General features: G+C 33.2%; 2 protein-coding genes across 2 annotated transcripts; both read left to right on the top strand.

Moving 5' to 3' along the window:
• Positions 1–1,317: 1,317 nt before the first annotated feature.
• On the top strand, positions 1,318–7,747 carry LOC123883016 (RNA-dependent RNA polymerase 2). Its single transcript, XM_045931696.1, has 4 exons — positions 1,318–3,488; positions 3,778–5,690; positions 6,363–6,513; positions 6,764–7,747. Exons 1-4 carry the CDS (start codon positions 2,937–2,939, stop codon positions 7,526–7,528), a joined length of 3,381 nt encoding a protein of 1,126 aa, XP_045787652.1. The 5' UTR covers positions 1,318–2,936; the 3' UTR covers positions 7,529–7,747.
• On the top strand, positions 1,325–2,301 carry LOC123883017 (RING-H2 finger protein ATL47-like). The gene has a single exon (XM_045931697.1). The coding sequence runs from the start codon at positions 1,325–1,327 to the stop codon at positions 2,228–2,230; it is 906 nt and encodes a 301-aa protein (XP_045787653.1). The 3' UTR covers positions 2,231–2,301.
• Positions 7,748–16,334: the final 8,587 nt, after the last annotated feature.

Below are 16,334 nucleotides of genomic sequence, written 5' to 3'. Positions count from 1 at the left end.
ACAATGCATTGTTTGGATTTGTGAAAAATGATTATTTTTTTTACTCACTAATGAGATTTTTTCACAATTGTAGCAGAGTTTGAACTCATACTTTTGTGGATATAAGTCAAATCTTTAGACTAATCTTTATTGCAAACATAATTTTTCACTAGTTATAAAAAGATAGAGCAATAAGAATTTGCCTCCTTGACATAATAAAGGTTCTAAAAAGTGAAATGACAACTAAGATAACTTTGCTTAAAGAGAAAAAACTAAAATTGCTTTAACCTTCATATTATAATAAATTTTAGATAACTCATTAATCAACCATTCAAAATTAGAACATTACAACTTGTCCCAATGTTCTTTCAATATTACTTTATTGGGTCTTCATTAGGTGTACACACTGTACTTAAGACATGATTAATCACAATTTCATCTCTTTGACCAAGATTTTCTTTTGTTGATAAAACGATGCTTTGGTTTTTCGTACAAAATTATTGATTTCATGTAGAAAACAGCACGTTACCACTGTTTAGTAAAATATATAAGTCAAGAGAAATGCTAAACAGTGCCTCTGGAGAACTAGGTGAAGTGTTAATAAAATCTCAGTGCCGCCGTAATTTTTGTTTAACGAAACATTCACTTAATTTTGGAGGAACAGTGTATGAGCCATGAGCCAGAATAGTTATATTGGTGCAATCATGCTAGGAATAGCTTGATTTCCGGAGTGTGTTACAGGGCACTAATATTTGCAATGATTTTAATCGTTATTCTATACTCAAGAAAAAGAACCCACCCAACAAAAATAAACAGCTTTAGAGTTTAGACATGGCAAGGTGTGTTATATATAGGTCAACATTTTAATCATTTTGCTTTTTTTATTTTCTTTCTTTATTAGTATGTTTTTTTTTTTGCTCTTGTAGCTTTCTTGTTTGCACATAAAAGTCAAAATGTAATAGTTGCATGAAAATGAAATTATCAATGTATTTGATGGGTGCACATCCTTGAAGGATTTGTGGTGCACAAAATCTTTGTTCCCTATTCCATTATTATATCATTATAAAATAGAAAGAAATGTTCATACCATACAAAATATCTATCTATAAAGACTAAAGAGCCATATAATATATGATGCTTCTCTTCTTAGAACAATAGAACACAGTAACTCAGTTGCACTAGAATCTTCCTTATTTTTGGTTTTAAACCTCCGATTCTCAGAAAAAGTATCTAGTAATTTGGAGTTCGGTCAGGAGGTTAAGTAAAATCTAGTCAAAATTGTTTCAGTCAAGATTCAAACTCAAGTTCTTCCGAACAGTTCAGTTATTCACATTGTACGTACCACATGGCAGCATCGCCGTCTCCTCAACCACCTCTCTATGCGTCGTTGCAAACTTTTAATGACTGCAATAGTAGTAACAACAAAGAAACAACAACTTCTTCATCTATAAGCAAAATCAGTCCACTTATTTTGTTGGTTATAATAGTACTAGCAATTATCTTCTTTCTCTATGGACTTATCCAATTAGTCCTATGGTTTCTGATGAAAAGGCCATCTTCTTCATCACATTATAATTCCAACAGATTCCAAGAATCCACCCGAACCCGCGCTTTTCAGAGACAACTACAACACCTATTTCATTTACATGATTCAGGTCTAGATCAAGCTGTCATAAACACTCTTCCTATTTTCAGCTACAAAGATTTATTGGGTTTGAAGGAACCTTTTGACTGCGCTGTATGTCTCTGTGAGTTTTCTGATCAGGAGAAGCTGAGATTAGTTCCAATGTGTAGCCATGCTTTTCACATGAATTGTCTTGACACATGGCTTCTGTCAAATTCTACATGTCCTCTTTGTAGAGCAAATATCTCTAGCTGTAGTTTCCCTTTGGAGAATGTGAGTGTTGATGATTCTTTGGTTAGTGAAAGAGAAATAATCGTAGAAGAAGATAAAGTTGGGAAAAGAGTGTTTTCTGTTAGACTTGGAAAATTCAGAAATAATGAATTGGAGGATGGTAGTAGTAGTTGTAGTTTGGATGAGAGGAGATGTTATTCGATGAGTTCGTATCAGTATGTGTTTTGCGATTCAAATTTGCAAGTGGTTTTGTCTCAATCTTGTGATGATGAAAATGGGAATGTAGAGGGAAAGAGGATAGGGAACACAGCCAAAGTTGAGAGTTTTTCTGTTTCTAAGATATGGCTTTGGTCTAAGAAGAACAAATTTACTAGTTCTAATGCTGATTTTCCTTGATTTTTTTCTTCTTGTAAGAAACTGAGAAAGGTAAATGTATGATATGAGGAAGCTCCATTTTCTTGTTCTAATGCATCATGACTTTGTTAATGTTCTTGATTTTAATGTACAAAACTAGGATTTTTTTCCTAGTACCCCCGATGAAGCCCAACATAAACCCTAGATGAAGCCCAACATAAATCCAAACAGTTAGCCTCTCTCTCGGTCCCCATGTTTCTTTTTTTCTCTGAATTTCCTTTTTTGTCCTTTAATAAAAACTTCGGTTTCTATCTATCGATTTTTTTTTGCCTTAAAAAAAAACTTCGGTTTCTATTTCATGAATTTTCACTATAAAAACTTAAAAAAAAACTTTAATTTCTGCGTTGCGAATTTCTTTTAAGGGCAAAATGAAATTTTCGAGGATATAAAAAAAAATGGGCAGGAAAAGAAGCTATTATCCAAACATACTCCCACCGTCCTAAAATATAAGCAAAAATTTATCAACAAAAATGAATATATTTGATTCAAATTTTAAACCAAATACATCAAACTTGTTTGACTCATTTTTACTTATATTCGGGTCGATACCTTGCAATGTTTTGTTCTTTCTTGCCACTATAAGTATAAAGTCCATGTCACTGTCAAGGACTGCTTACCCATAGTTGAAAGACACTGACCTAACACTCTTCACTCTTCACTCTTCACTTCACCCCTAACACCCACAACAATGACGATTCCTTCATCGGAGGAAACACCCACCACACCCACCGTTCATGTCAACAACATACCACAAACTGTCACCGCCAAAGATCTCCTCATTTACCTAGAATCCGCCATTGGTCGTTCTTCCATCTTCGCCCTCGAAATCTTCAGTGAGCACCACAACTGGAAATCTCGTGGCACAGGTCGAGTTCAGTTCGAAACATTCGAAGCAAAATCAAAAGCCCTAACTCTCTCTAACAATGAAAAGCTTCTCTTCAAATCCCATTTCCTTCGTTTATCTGATTCCAAAGATGACATTGTTGCTAGACCTTACCTTGCTCGTAATCGTCTCAACAATTGTACCCTTCATGCTGGTTTTCCCATTGGACCTGATTGCATGAGCGTTTTAGAGACATGGGAAGGTGTTAAAGGTTGGGTTTTGCCGGAAAGGAGCAGACTTGAATTCTGGGTCACTCATGGTGGTGACTGTTACAAGCTTGAGATTCAGTTTGAAAATATTCTGGAGTCTGTTGGGTATTGTGCTGGTGATTCAAAACCAAATGCACTTCTCTTGAAGGTAATAATAATCTGTCTAATTATTCATCTATATTTTATATGATTTAATTAGCATTTAGGGTATGTTTTGATTGACTTCTCTTGAATGTAATATACCATGTATTATGATAATATGATCTTAATTGTGAGTGAAATTTGGAAAAAGAACATGTTTATATGAAATCATGATTCATATTACATATGTGGATTTCATTTTTGTGTTGTTAGTTGATAGATTGATCTGATGACTATGAAAATATGTTTTGTTAAGTTAGAGCTGATTTCCTTTTATGTTTTGTTATTTTACTCAGCTGAAATATGCGCCAAGGATATATCAACAAAAGAAGGGGCCAGATGTAGATGACAAGTTTACTGGTAATAGGTATAGATTTTGTAAGGATAATTTTGGGTTTATGTGGGTGCGTACCACTGACTTCACAATTTCAAAGTCAATTGGGCACTCAACCTCATTTTTTTGGGAAATTGTGGAAGAATCGTTTGATTCTGATGTTTTTCGAAGTTTGCCGTTGTACAAAGAGAATTTGATGGATCTATGTCTGGAAGAGGGGGGTATATTCTGTTCTCCAAACGAAACAGTTCCTCTTGTTAAGTGTCATTTGGATTCCAAGTTACCTTACGAGTCTCTTTTCCAATTGAATTCTCTTGTCCACACCCACAAGATTAGTCTTGGTTCGGTGAATGATGAGTTGATTGACTTGTTGGCAAGCTTGGATGAAGAAACTAAGGCTGTGATTTTTCAAAAATTGCACAAGATGAATTCCACTTGTTACGAGCCTCTAAAATATGTGAAGACTCAATTACATGTGCTTAGTATAAAGAATAAAAGTGTTCGCCCATCACAACACAAAAGGTTGATGGATAATAACATAATGAGTTGTCATCGAGCTTTGATTACCCCATCAAAGATTTATTGCCTTGGTCCCGAGCTTGAAACCTCAAATCATGTGGTAAAGCATTTTGCGAAATATGCTTCAGACTTCATGAGGATTACGTTTGTTGAAGAGGATTGGAGCAAGCTTCCAGTCAATGCATTATCAACCAGTTTGCAAAAGGGAATCAAGGCAAGGCCTTTGAGAACTGAAATATATAAGAGGGTACTGTCTATTCTTCAAGATGGTATTGTAATTGGATCAAAAAGATTTGAGTTTCTTGCTTTCTCTGCTAGTCAACTGCGGTCCAATTCTGTTTGGTTATTTGCTTCTAATGATGAAGTGACAGCAGCAGATATTAGAGAATGGATGGGAAGCTTCAATAACATCCGCAGTGTCTCTAAATGTGCTGCAAGAATGGGCCAGCTGTTCAGCTCTTCAAGGCAAACATTTGAAATGTCCCCTCAAGATGTGGAATTAATTCCTGATATTGAGATCAACTCCAATGGTACAAGCTACTGTTTCTCAGACGGTATTGGGAAAATTTCCCTATCTTTTGCAAGGCAACTTGCTCAAAAGCTGAAATTGGATGAAAATCGGATTCCTTCAGCATTTCAAATTCGGTATGGTGGATATAAAGGTGTCATTGCTGTTGACCGCCATTCTTTTAGAAAGCTATCATTGCGTAAAAGTATGCTCAAGTTTGAATCCAAAAACAGGATGCTTTGCGTCACTAAATGTAGCGAGTCAATGCCTTGCTTTCTAAATCGAGAGATTATATCCCTGTTGTCTACATTAGGGATAAAAGATGAGGCACTTTTGGCATTGCAAGAGGATCAATTGCAGTTGCTAGGAAAAATGTTGACTGATAGGGATGCGGCTTTGGATGTTTTGGAAAGTTTAAGTGGAGCTGATTCAAAAAGCATTCTAGTGAAGATGCTACATAAATTTTATGAGCCAAACGGCGAGCCTTACCTATCAATGATGCTCAAGGCTCATTATGCATACCAGTTATCTGATTTGAAAAGCAGATGCCGAATATTTGTTCCCAAGGCCCGAGTTTTGATAGGCTGCTTGGATGAAACTGGTCTTTTGAATTATGGCCAAGTATTTGTCCGCATAACTAAGACAAAAAATAAGGAAAAATTTGGAGATGAAAACTTAAGGGAAGTGGATGGTGATGATAGCACATGGATTATAGTAGGTAAGGTGGTGGTGACAAAAAACCCTTGTCTTCACCCAGGTGATATCAGAGTCCTTGATGCTGTCTACAATGAAGAATTAGAAGAAAAGGGTTTAAGGGATTGCCTTGTATTTCCACAAAAAGGACCTAGGTATGTATATAATGGACTTGATTTCCAACTGCATTTGATTGTAATAATTATCACTTCTTTTACATTAATCTTTGATCAGGTGTGCTTTCATTAACTACAGTATGTCATTCATCATGCACTAACAAATGAAGGGATCATGTCCTTGGGGTTGAGATTTAAAAGGGTCATTAGCTAGGCCATCGGATTGCATGTCAATTAGAAGATTCAGCAACCTCTAAGTGCTATCATTGACTTTTTGTCAATTTTGTGCCAATATAATATAGTTTATGTACTCTGTTTGCATCGCTTAAGTTTTGCTGTCCCTGTCTGCATAACCAGTTCCTTAGATTCATTGTTTGGTGGACAAGTTGATAGCGATATGGTATTTTTCATTGTTCATTTACCTTTTTACAAAATTAAACTTTTAGGAGTGTTGGCACCTGACATGGTATCAACGTCTTTATGACCAATTGATCAGAAATTTTATCCTTACCAACCCCTTTTTTCTAAATGGGCTATTGCATGAGGGGGTGTGTTAATTAAAAAGACCATTCACAAGCTTTCAAGTAATCATTTCTGTTACTATTACAATATTTCTCTTCTATTAATGTTTATTGCTTTCTAATATGTTACTTTTACAATGTTTCTCTTGTATTGATGTTTTTTGCTTTCTAATACTTGCTGCGCCTACAGGCCTCATCCAAATGAGTGCTCTGGAGGTGATCTTGATGGGGATTTATTTTTCATAAGCTGGGACAAAGATCTAATCCCATCTCAAACTGTTGATCCAATGGACTACACGGGAAGAAGGCCTCGTATAATGAACCATAACGTGACACTGGAGGTAGTTTTTCAACCAAGATGCATACTTTGTACTTGTTTCCTTTTTTGATTATACTTTGTACTTGTTTCATAATAGCACTGGCATGTGTCGATGTCCGACACTCATACAACACTGACACATGTAGTTACATTTTTCATTTGACATTTTCTTAAATTACCACCAGTGTCCGTGCCTGTGTTTATGCTAGTGATTCATAAAACAAAATTGATTAATTTGAAACTACTCCTTATATGTTGTTACCGTTGCGTAGGAAATACATCAATTTTTTGCTGATTACATGATCAACGATACTTTGGGTGCTATCTCCACCGCACATTTGGTTCACGCTGACCGTGAACCAGATAAGGCAAGGAGTAGAAAATGTCTGGAGTTGGCTGAGCTTCATTCCATGGCTGTTGATTTTGCAAAGACTGGAGCTCCTGCAGAAATGCCTAGAGTTTTGAAACCAAGAGAGTTTCCAGATTTCATGGAGAGGTTTGAAAAGCCTATGTATATATCCAAAGGGGTACTAGGAAAACTCTATCGTGCCTTAGTTGATTCAACTTTGCAAGTAAGGTCTAATACTGTCTTGTCAGAGAAGTTTACCGAAGAAGCATATGATCATCAACTTGAAGTTAATGGTTTTGAGGTCTTTCTTGAGACTGCCTTAAGTCACAGAGAAATGTATGCTCAGAAGATGAGCTCTTTAATGAGCTTCTATGGTGCAGAGACTGAAGATGAAATGCTAACCGGTAACTTGCAAACCCGTGCTTTTTATTTGCAGCGTGATAACAGGAGATATGGAGATATGAAGGATCGAATTCTAATCTCAGTAAAGGATCTTCAGCGGGAAGCTAAAGAATGGTTTGAAAGTGATTGTCAGCCGCATGAATATCCGCTTATGGCATCTGCATGGTATCATGTGACCTATCACACCAAATATTACCGTGAAAACTCCACTTTTTTAAGCTTTCCATGGATCGTCGGTGACATTTTGTTGCATATCAAGTCTGCAAATAGCTCCTCTGTCCCATAATAACGTTCTCTAGTGCTATGAGCACCAGAGAATTTAAAATCTGAAGACAGACCATTTTGTTGTATGACATATTGATGTACTTGTTGATAAGTTGATCGAATTTGGTAGTGGTATTCTGTATTTATCTGTGACTCAAGGTGGTAGTGGTATCTGTATTTATCTGTGACTCTGCTAGATTTAGTTCTGCTAAATTAATAATATCTTCATTGTACTTGCAAATGTTTTTCTTACAAATGTGATGTGACACTACTATTTTGAGATAGTTTGAAAAATAAGAAGTTATACTTCTTAATTATAATTAAAAAATAATTCGCGAGATTGTTATGCTTTCAAATCTCGCTGCACAAACCATAACTAAGTTGGTTCCAACCTCTGAAGAAGATGCCGCTCTTTCTTTCTGTTGTCTGATTCGCCTCCGAGCTTGCCTGCTGTGGCATTGCAGATTTTGATCAATCTGACTGTTCATCTATTGGAGACTCTATACTGGCAGCTTTTTGTCTACATGAAGGCATTGAATTTAGCTGTTGATGGAGAAGTCACAGAATACATTAAATCAAAGCTTGTCAAAGGATTCTTTATCTGAAGCATTTTGTTAAGTATAGATTATACAGGTTGAATTTTTTTAATCTTAAAGAGAGGAAGAAAGATATTGCAATTTCTTCTGTTTAGTTTTTGGCCGTTCACAATAATTGTACATTTAAGAATTAAAAGTTAAGAAGCCATTTTGAGTTTTGGATTAAAATAAAATAAAATAAAAAAATAATCGGGTTTGTCAAAAAATATAAAAAAATAAAATTGTATTGCACATGTACAAACTTTAATTTTTAAAATATTTTTTAATTTTATTTGTTTATTTTTTTAGTTTTGAATTTACGTAAGTGTTAAAAGTGCTTTTATTTCTTCTGTTTAGTTTTTAAAATTGTGATGACCACTTGTTATGAGCCTTTACCCCAAGGTAATCAGAACCAGACCGGAACAGAAATATATAAGCGGATATTGACTATTCTTCGAGATGACATTGTAATTGGATAAAAAAGATTTGAGTTTCTGGCTTTCTCTGCTAGTCAACTTTGCTTCCAATGATGAAGTGAAAGCAGCAGATATTAGAGAATGGATGGGAAGCTTCAATAACATCCGCAGTGTCTCTAAATGTGCTGCAAGAATGTGCTGGAACAAGTCAATGCCTTGCTTTCTAAATCGAGAGATTATATACATTAGGGATAAATGATGAGGCACTTTTGACATTGCAAGAGCAGCAATTGCAAGGAAGGATATTGACCGACAAGGATGTGGCTTTGGATGTTTTGTAAAGTTTAAGTGGAGCTGATTCAAAAAGCATTCTAGTGAGGATGCTGCAAAGCTTTTTTGAGCCAAACAGTGAGCCTTACCTATCAATGATGCTCAACGCTCATTATGCGTACCAGTTATCTGATTTGAAAAGCAAATACCGGATATTTGTCCCCAAGGGTCGAGTTCTTATAGTCTCGAGCTTTATTATTGGGAATAACAAAAACATCTCTGAATACTCAAAGTTTCATATCCGAAGTGAGTTTTCAAGAATATGCTAGAGTTTGGTTGGTCCGGTGTATTACTCTTTCCTTGCGCCTATTTTGCCGTGATAGTTGAATTTCCATAAAAAATAGAATTTAAAAGCTCGTACGAGTTTATCACGCACGCACGCACGCGCGTGCGCACGCACACAACTCAAAGCAAAAAAGCTTCATAATAAAACAAACAAAATGGGGAATATTCTGGGGGAGGAGATTTAAAAGGGTCGTTAGCTAGGCCATTGCATAACATTCAGCAACCTTTACTTGTTCTATGCTATCCTTGGCTTTTGCACAAACAATCCTAGGGTTACATGAATTTGGTGCCATTTTTTTATAGTTTGTTTACTCTATTATCATCCCTTAAGTTTCGCTGTCCCCATGCACATAAACAGCTCCTTTTGTTTTTGTTGACAATAACAACTTACCTCATTTTATTAATCAAATAGTTCTCAATACAAAGAGGAATCACCTCAAATTAATATACAACGACTAGCCCCAGACACCGCCGCCCTAGCTAATGTATGAACAAGCAACACTAAGAAGTTAATCACGTTAAGTAAAAGCACATTAATAGGAGGGTGGCTTTATATAAATAGGTGGCATGTGAAATGTTTGAAATCACAAACAACACTAAGAAGAAATAAAAAGGAATAGTAAAAAAAACAAGAAATCAAAAGGAAAACAATGATGAAGCGTGTTTTTTTCATGATGATCATCCTGAGTAGTGTGATGATCATAACAACTGGTAGATGAGTTCCACCTCAAGATGATCACACTGAATGTTTTATCAGCTGTAGCTGCATTGACGTGATTCACTGTTTGACAGGAATCACTCACTCACCACCACCACCACAAGCTCGGCCAATTCCACCACCACTTCTGACGACTCGGGATGCTCACTCGTGATTCACTTTTTCTTATTTTGTTTTCATGAGATATATATGTATAATCTCATCAAGACAACAAAATTTCAATTTTCAACTCCATGTTAATATTTAGATTTAGATTTGAACTTAAATTGTTTATTTTATGCAGATTTTGCGCAAGTCAATGAAGGGTATTGACACCGATGATAGTAGACTAACAAGGGTAATTGTAACAAGGACTGAGTTTGACATGCAACAAATTAAAATAGCATATTATAATAAATAAATATGGAAAACCATTAACACATGTTGTTCGTTCAGACACATCAGGACATTATGAAGACTTTCTTTTACATCTCATAGGTACTGACTATAAGTTTGTGATGTATGTCACTAAACAGGGTCCTCTGTATTAACATGTAATTATTATATGATTTTAAGTTAAGAAAATTTAATCATTGTTGGGCTTATTAGAAGTAGAGTTTACTTAAATTTTAGGTTTGCCAATTTTTTTTACTTAGATTGTGTGAATATGCGTGCACGCACGCACGCGTGCGTGCATGCACGCGTTTTAAAATAAAGTGGTTAGCTTAACTCCATAATCTTTGGTGCCCAATAATTACTTGTATAGAAATAAAACATGGTGTTCATGAAGATATATAAGCGATTTCTTTTCGAATGCTCCACCTTTTAAATATTTAAATATTCATTATACATTATGAATTATTAGCTCTCTATTCAGTACTCAAGAAGATAATTTCCATCATTGTAACTACTATCTTGTGGAATTAAAGAAATAAAAGGAATTAAATTTGTACTTACAATTTTTTTTTTAATTTTTAATATCATATAGTTGCCCTTCCAAAATCTAAACCATTTAATATTATATTTAATAAATGTGACCTTGTTAATTAAAATTAGTTGCCCTAATGGTGAAGGTTTGACATCTCGGAATTTTCTCTTCTCAAGATTAATTTAAAATATATAGAACAACTTATTGTAAAAGGAAAGAAAGCTAGAACTAGAAAAATGAACATTTTTTAAAATCCGTTCCAAGTTTGCTGAGCATCCCGAGTCGTCAGAAGTGGTGGTGGAATTGGCCGAGCTTGTGGTGGTGGTGGTGAGTGATTCCTGTCAAACAGTGAATCACGTCAATGCAGCTACAACTGATAAAACAGTCAGTGTGATCATCCTGAGGTGGAACTCCTCTACCAGTTGTTATGATCATCACACTACTCAGGATGATCATCATGAAAAAAACACGCTTCATCATTATTTTCCTTTTGATTTCTTGTTTTTTTTTTACTATTCATTTTTATTTCTTCTTAGTGTTGTTTGTGATTTCAAACATTTCACATGCCACCTATTTATATAAAGCCACCTATTTATATAAAGCCACCCTCCTATTAATGTGCTTTTACTTAACGTGATTAACTTGCTTGCCATCAACAACCAAATTATCAAAAATTAATGTACTTTACACGTTTTTACTTATTATTACTATTTTTTTTTGTTACATTACTATTATTAAATTTATTATAAGATAAGTCCATCAAGAAATAAGTAAATTAATCAAAACAATTATTTCTCTTTATTTTATCGGCTTGCAACAAATACATTTTATTATTTTCTTTTATTATTAGTTTTTTGGTATTCAAATTTAGAAACATATGGTTTGGATGGGGGAGAAGAAGGGTTTTTACTTTTTTTTTTTGGTACATGAAGGGTTTTTACTTAATAACTTTAAATTAAAGAGTTGCATGGAAATGTTGATAGGACTAATTTGAAGCTTAAAGAGTGAGTCCGACCCAGCCCATTCCAAATTTTTTTTTGGATAAATTGTACTCGGTTAAAATGGGTTGTTTTACGGTTCAATTTGTCCAAAAGAGAGTCATATTAACTAATATCCTCAGAGCACTAGTTAAGAATTTCCTCTAAAATATGGGTTAATGGACTCTCATATATCATGTCAGGTCTATTTGAAAATCCTAACCGATGATCTGTTTGAATTTACTTATTTTTTTTTTTGACGAAAAAAAAAAAAAAAAAAATTTACTTATTTGAATTTACTTATTTGTGTGAGTTAATGAAACATCTTATAACATGTCAACAAGCTATATTTTCTCAGATAATGTTTTCTATGATAATTTATGAAAACAATTTAAAGTTAATTTCTTTATTTTCAGAAACATCTTATAATGTTTTCTATGATAATTTATAACATGTTTACAAACCCATGAATACAATGACATCCAACCAACCTACTCTTAATTTCTTACAAACCCATTTTATGAATGCAGATTAAAAGTTAAAACATAGTCCAATTTGGATCCTCAGCTGCAAGTTCTCTACTGCCGCTTCTGCTGCAATATTTTTGGCCACTTGATTCATCCAGTGGTTGAGATAGAAGATAAAAACTAACATTAAAAAATATAGGTAAAACACTCTAGCCAATTTCTCTCCATTCCCAGTTTCCCACCGTCTTTTATTTCAAGATTCTGTACGCGTAGCTTCCATTACCATCGCCATCATCACACCATTTTCTTTATCTTCTTTTATTTATCAAACACCATGCATTTATTCAGGATAATCATCTTTTTTATTAAACACAATCAATCTTCAACCCATTTTCTATACAGTTTTTCTTTATTTTATTCTCCTCCTGATTATGCAGAACAAATCAATTTGGGATTTGGGGACAATAGATCTCTCACTTTGGGATTTCTAGATAAGTATCACTATACATTTTTATCTACATATAACTTCTTTAATTATGCTTGAGTAAAAAAAAACTTCTTTAATTATGCTTATATATCAACAAATTGGGGAAAAAAATTGAAGCAAAATCAACAACGAGTTCAAACCCAAGGCTTCTATCATCATATATAACATGACACTTTACTACATATTGGTGGTTTTCATATGTTGAAATAGAAATTGGGTTAAGTTAGTTAATCGAAACATGTAGAGCAGAGGTGAATTTAAGTTGCAAAGTGAGAACAATTCGTAAAAAAAAAAAAAATAGAAGAAAGAAAGTGAAGGGAAGAATAGAGCAGAGGTGAAGTCGGCAAAAACAAATGAAACAAGGAAATGTTAGACTGTTTTCATCATTATTTTTCTCACTAATATATCAGCCGTACAAATAATCCAATGGCCAATACACATGCAGCAGGGACCGCAGCAGAGGGTCTCGCAGCTGAGGATCCGGATCGAACATAGTCAAGTATTAACATCATTAAGTGGATATAATATGTAATATATGGTATTAATAACATGTTTGTGAGTTACAAGTCAAACATTACCTCTACCATTTTGTTCATTTTAGAATCCCTCTGTAATCTGGCTGTCCCTTGCATAAAAAACAAAATTACTTGCACTGGTTTTTCCTTGTTGTGTCAACCAAAAGTTTATAAGTTTACCACAAACTATTTTGATTGGAAAATAAATATTATTCCATTTTAGTCTCTTTTTTTTGGCAAAATTCCATTTTAGGCTTTGGTCACTAGTAGAAGTGATCCTAAATAGGAGAAAAAACATACCTAACGTGTGCCCTTCGATTAATATAATTTCTAGGAGAATGTTAACTTGTGCCCTTAAGGACACATTTTAAGGAGATAAATGTAGAAAACATTTATTGAACTTGTGGTGTATTCAATTTTCTAAATATTAAATTATTTGTATCATTAAATTCTATATTTCTATTTTTAGGTAAATTAACATTTGCCCAAGTTAATCAATTAAAAGTTTTGACTTTTGAGCTAGCTCATTAACAATGAAAAGCTAATTATTCCACGCGTCTTAATTATGACAACATTTGTAGGTGAAAGCAACATTACACGGAAATTAAATTTTTAACATATATACACCATCATCAAAACAGAAAAGAAAAAAAAGATATATCATTAAATAAAAAAATTTATATACTTCTTTTTAATTTATGAATACATTTTCTGTCTATATTTTCGTTACTCCGATAATAATGAAAATTAATATAAAAACACTCTAGTTTATTCAATTTAGGTCTATAGAGGGAGTGTGTGTAACTAAAAAATAAATATATACATATTATAATAAATAGACTGAAATAAATAGAGTTAAGTTTTGTAGAAATAGATGTTAGACTTTCACAGCATAAAAATCAACATTTAATCGATCTAATTAGTTGGTTTAGTAGTGATTGAATTAAAGGGAGTATCACGATTCAACCAAGTCATTGGGCTCAAGTGGTTAATGAGCTTCACCAAAGGACGCATTGTTCAGGAGAACCCGAGTTCGATTCCTGGGTGGAACAATTTCTTGGCCAGCTTTTACTTACCTCACGGCCGAACTCTAGATTACTAGGGTCCCCTTCCCCTATGAACCAGAGAGTTATAAACTAAAAAAAAAGGAGTAACACGATTCGAAATCACTTAATAGCAGAACTAATCCCCGAACCAAAATACGATTCAATGAGCCGAACATTGGTAAAAAAAGAGTCAAAATTTAATGTTCGATTCTTATGGGCTCAGATATAAACCAAAAATGAAAAAAGAAACATCAACATTTAAATCCTTTGACTGAAAGAGATTTATATTTAATGTTCAAACACATCTCAAATAAGATCATTTTTAGTGAAAAAAAAATTATAAAGAAAAGTCATATAAAATGAATAGACCCAATCATCAATTAGTCGTGTAACAAAAAAAATAAAATATAATATTATTTATCAAAAATATAAAAGTCATATAATATTATTTATCATTGAAAAGTTTATAATAATAAAATATTATTTATCAAAATTGTCAAAAATATAAAAGTTTATCTCTTTTGAACTTTGATTTCTCATAATAGTTAATATCGATTTTTTTATTGAAATGTAAAAAATTAGTGTAATATTTATAAACAATGAAAGAATTAATACCAAATACATTAAAAGAAGTAAAGTAGAACCCACTTGGGTTGGCTTGGGACCCGGGAGTGTGCTCCTTTTGAGATCTGAAGTTCGATTCTCTCTTGCGCCAATTTGGGTGGGCTAATTTAGCTTCTTCAAAAAAAAAGAAGTAAAGTAGAAACACTTTACTTTGTGTACAAAATTATCATAGAATAATCCAAAAATCGACCAACAGTCTATATGCACAAAGATTGGATAAAGGGTTATTAGTAAGGGCAATAGCTATTTTAAACCAAAACAATAAAATGCGCTTATGACATTTTGCCAAAAGAGCAAATGGTCAAGAAGCATATAGAAAGAAGCAGCTTAATATATATATATATATGTGAGCTAGGTGACCTCAAATAAGGTTGCTTCTAAAAAGTGTTTTTTATTTACCGGCAATTAATAAAAATCTTACGCTTTACTAATTATTTTGGCACAAAATTGTATAACAAAAAAGTAATGACATTAAATTGGTCAAAACATAATGGCATTAAGTTGAATGAAAATAGTTGGTAAATATATTGAATGTAAATGTAAATAAGGTCTAATAAAAATATTTGACAAAACAAAGTCCTATCAATGTTCTTTGTCATTCTTGCTTAATAGCTCTTTGTCATGCTTTAAACAATGGTTTCAATGTTGAACTTGTCCAACGTGATTCTTTTAAATCCCCACTTTACAACCCCACAGAAACTAAATTCCAAAGAATTTTCAATATTAATTGTGCGTTGTTCTATCAATCGTGACATTCATTTCAACAAAAAAAATTCTTCTACTAAAAAAAATTATGTTACAACTTTGACCTCTGATGACGGTGAATTCGAATATCTAATGAGTTATTCAATTGGTACCCCACCATTTAAGGTCTACAGTGTGATTGATACAGGGAGTGACTTAGTTTGGCTTCAGTGCATGCCTTGTAATATATGTTACAACCAAACATCTCCTATATTTGATCCTTCAAAATCTTCCAGTTACAAAAAGATATCGTTAAATTAGGGTTAGGATTATGGTTAAATCAGGGTTACATCGAGACTTTATAACTTTTATATATATAAAGATAATTTCTTTTATCACTAGTTTCTATGAAAATGGGTGTTTTTTTTTTTTTTTTAATTCAAAAGTACCTCTTTTTAAGACTCTAGTAATAAATATTTTTGGTCAAGTAATCCTTGTGTGGCTAAAATTAATATTGGGTCATGCTAAATAGTGACCCAAGGTAATGTTAAGGAAACCAAAATAAATATATAAAAATTTAAAAAATTTCAAGACATTAAATGCACTATTTTTCAATAAGCTATTTTTTGTCTATTATTTTGATGACTAGAAATTCATGCTATTTTTAATATTGGGTCATGCTATTTTTTGTCTATTATTTTGATGACTAGAAATTCATCAATATGAAATGAATGAGTAGAAAGTCTCGATTTCAAACTTTAATCCCTCTATATATATATATATATATATAATATTCT

The sequence above is a fragment of the Trifolium pratense genome, linkage group LG5 (genome assembly GCF_020283565.1).
Source record: "Trifolium pratense cultivar HEN17-A07 linkage group LG5, ARS_RC_1.1, whole genome shotgun sequence".
NCBI classification, from domain to species: domain Eukaryota; kingdom Viridiplantae; phylum Streptophyta; class Magnoliopsida; order Fabales; family Fabaceae; genus Trifolium; species Trifolium pratense.
The sequence above is the reverse complement of the archived record's forward strand: the minus strand, read 5'-3'. Positions and strand labels throughout refer to the sequence as shown.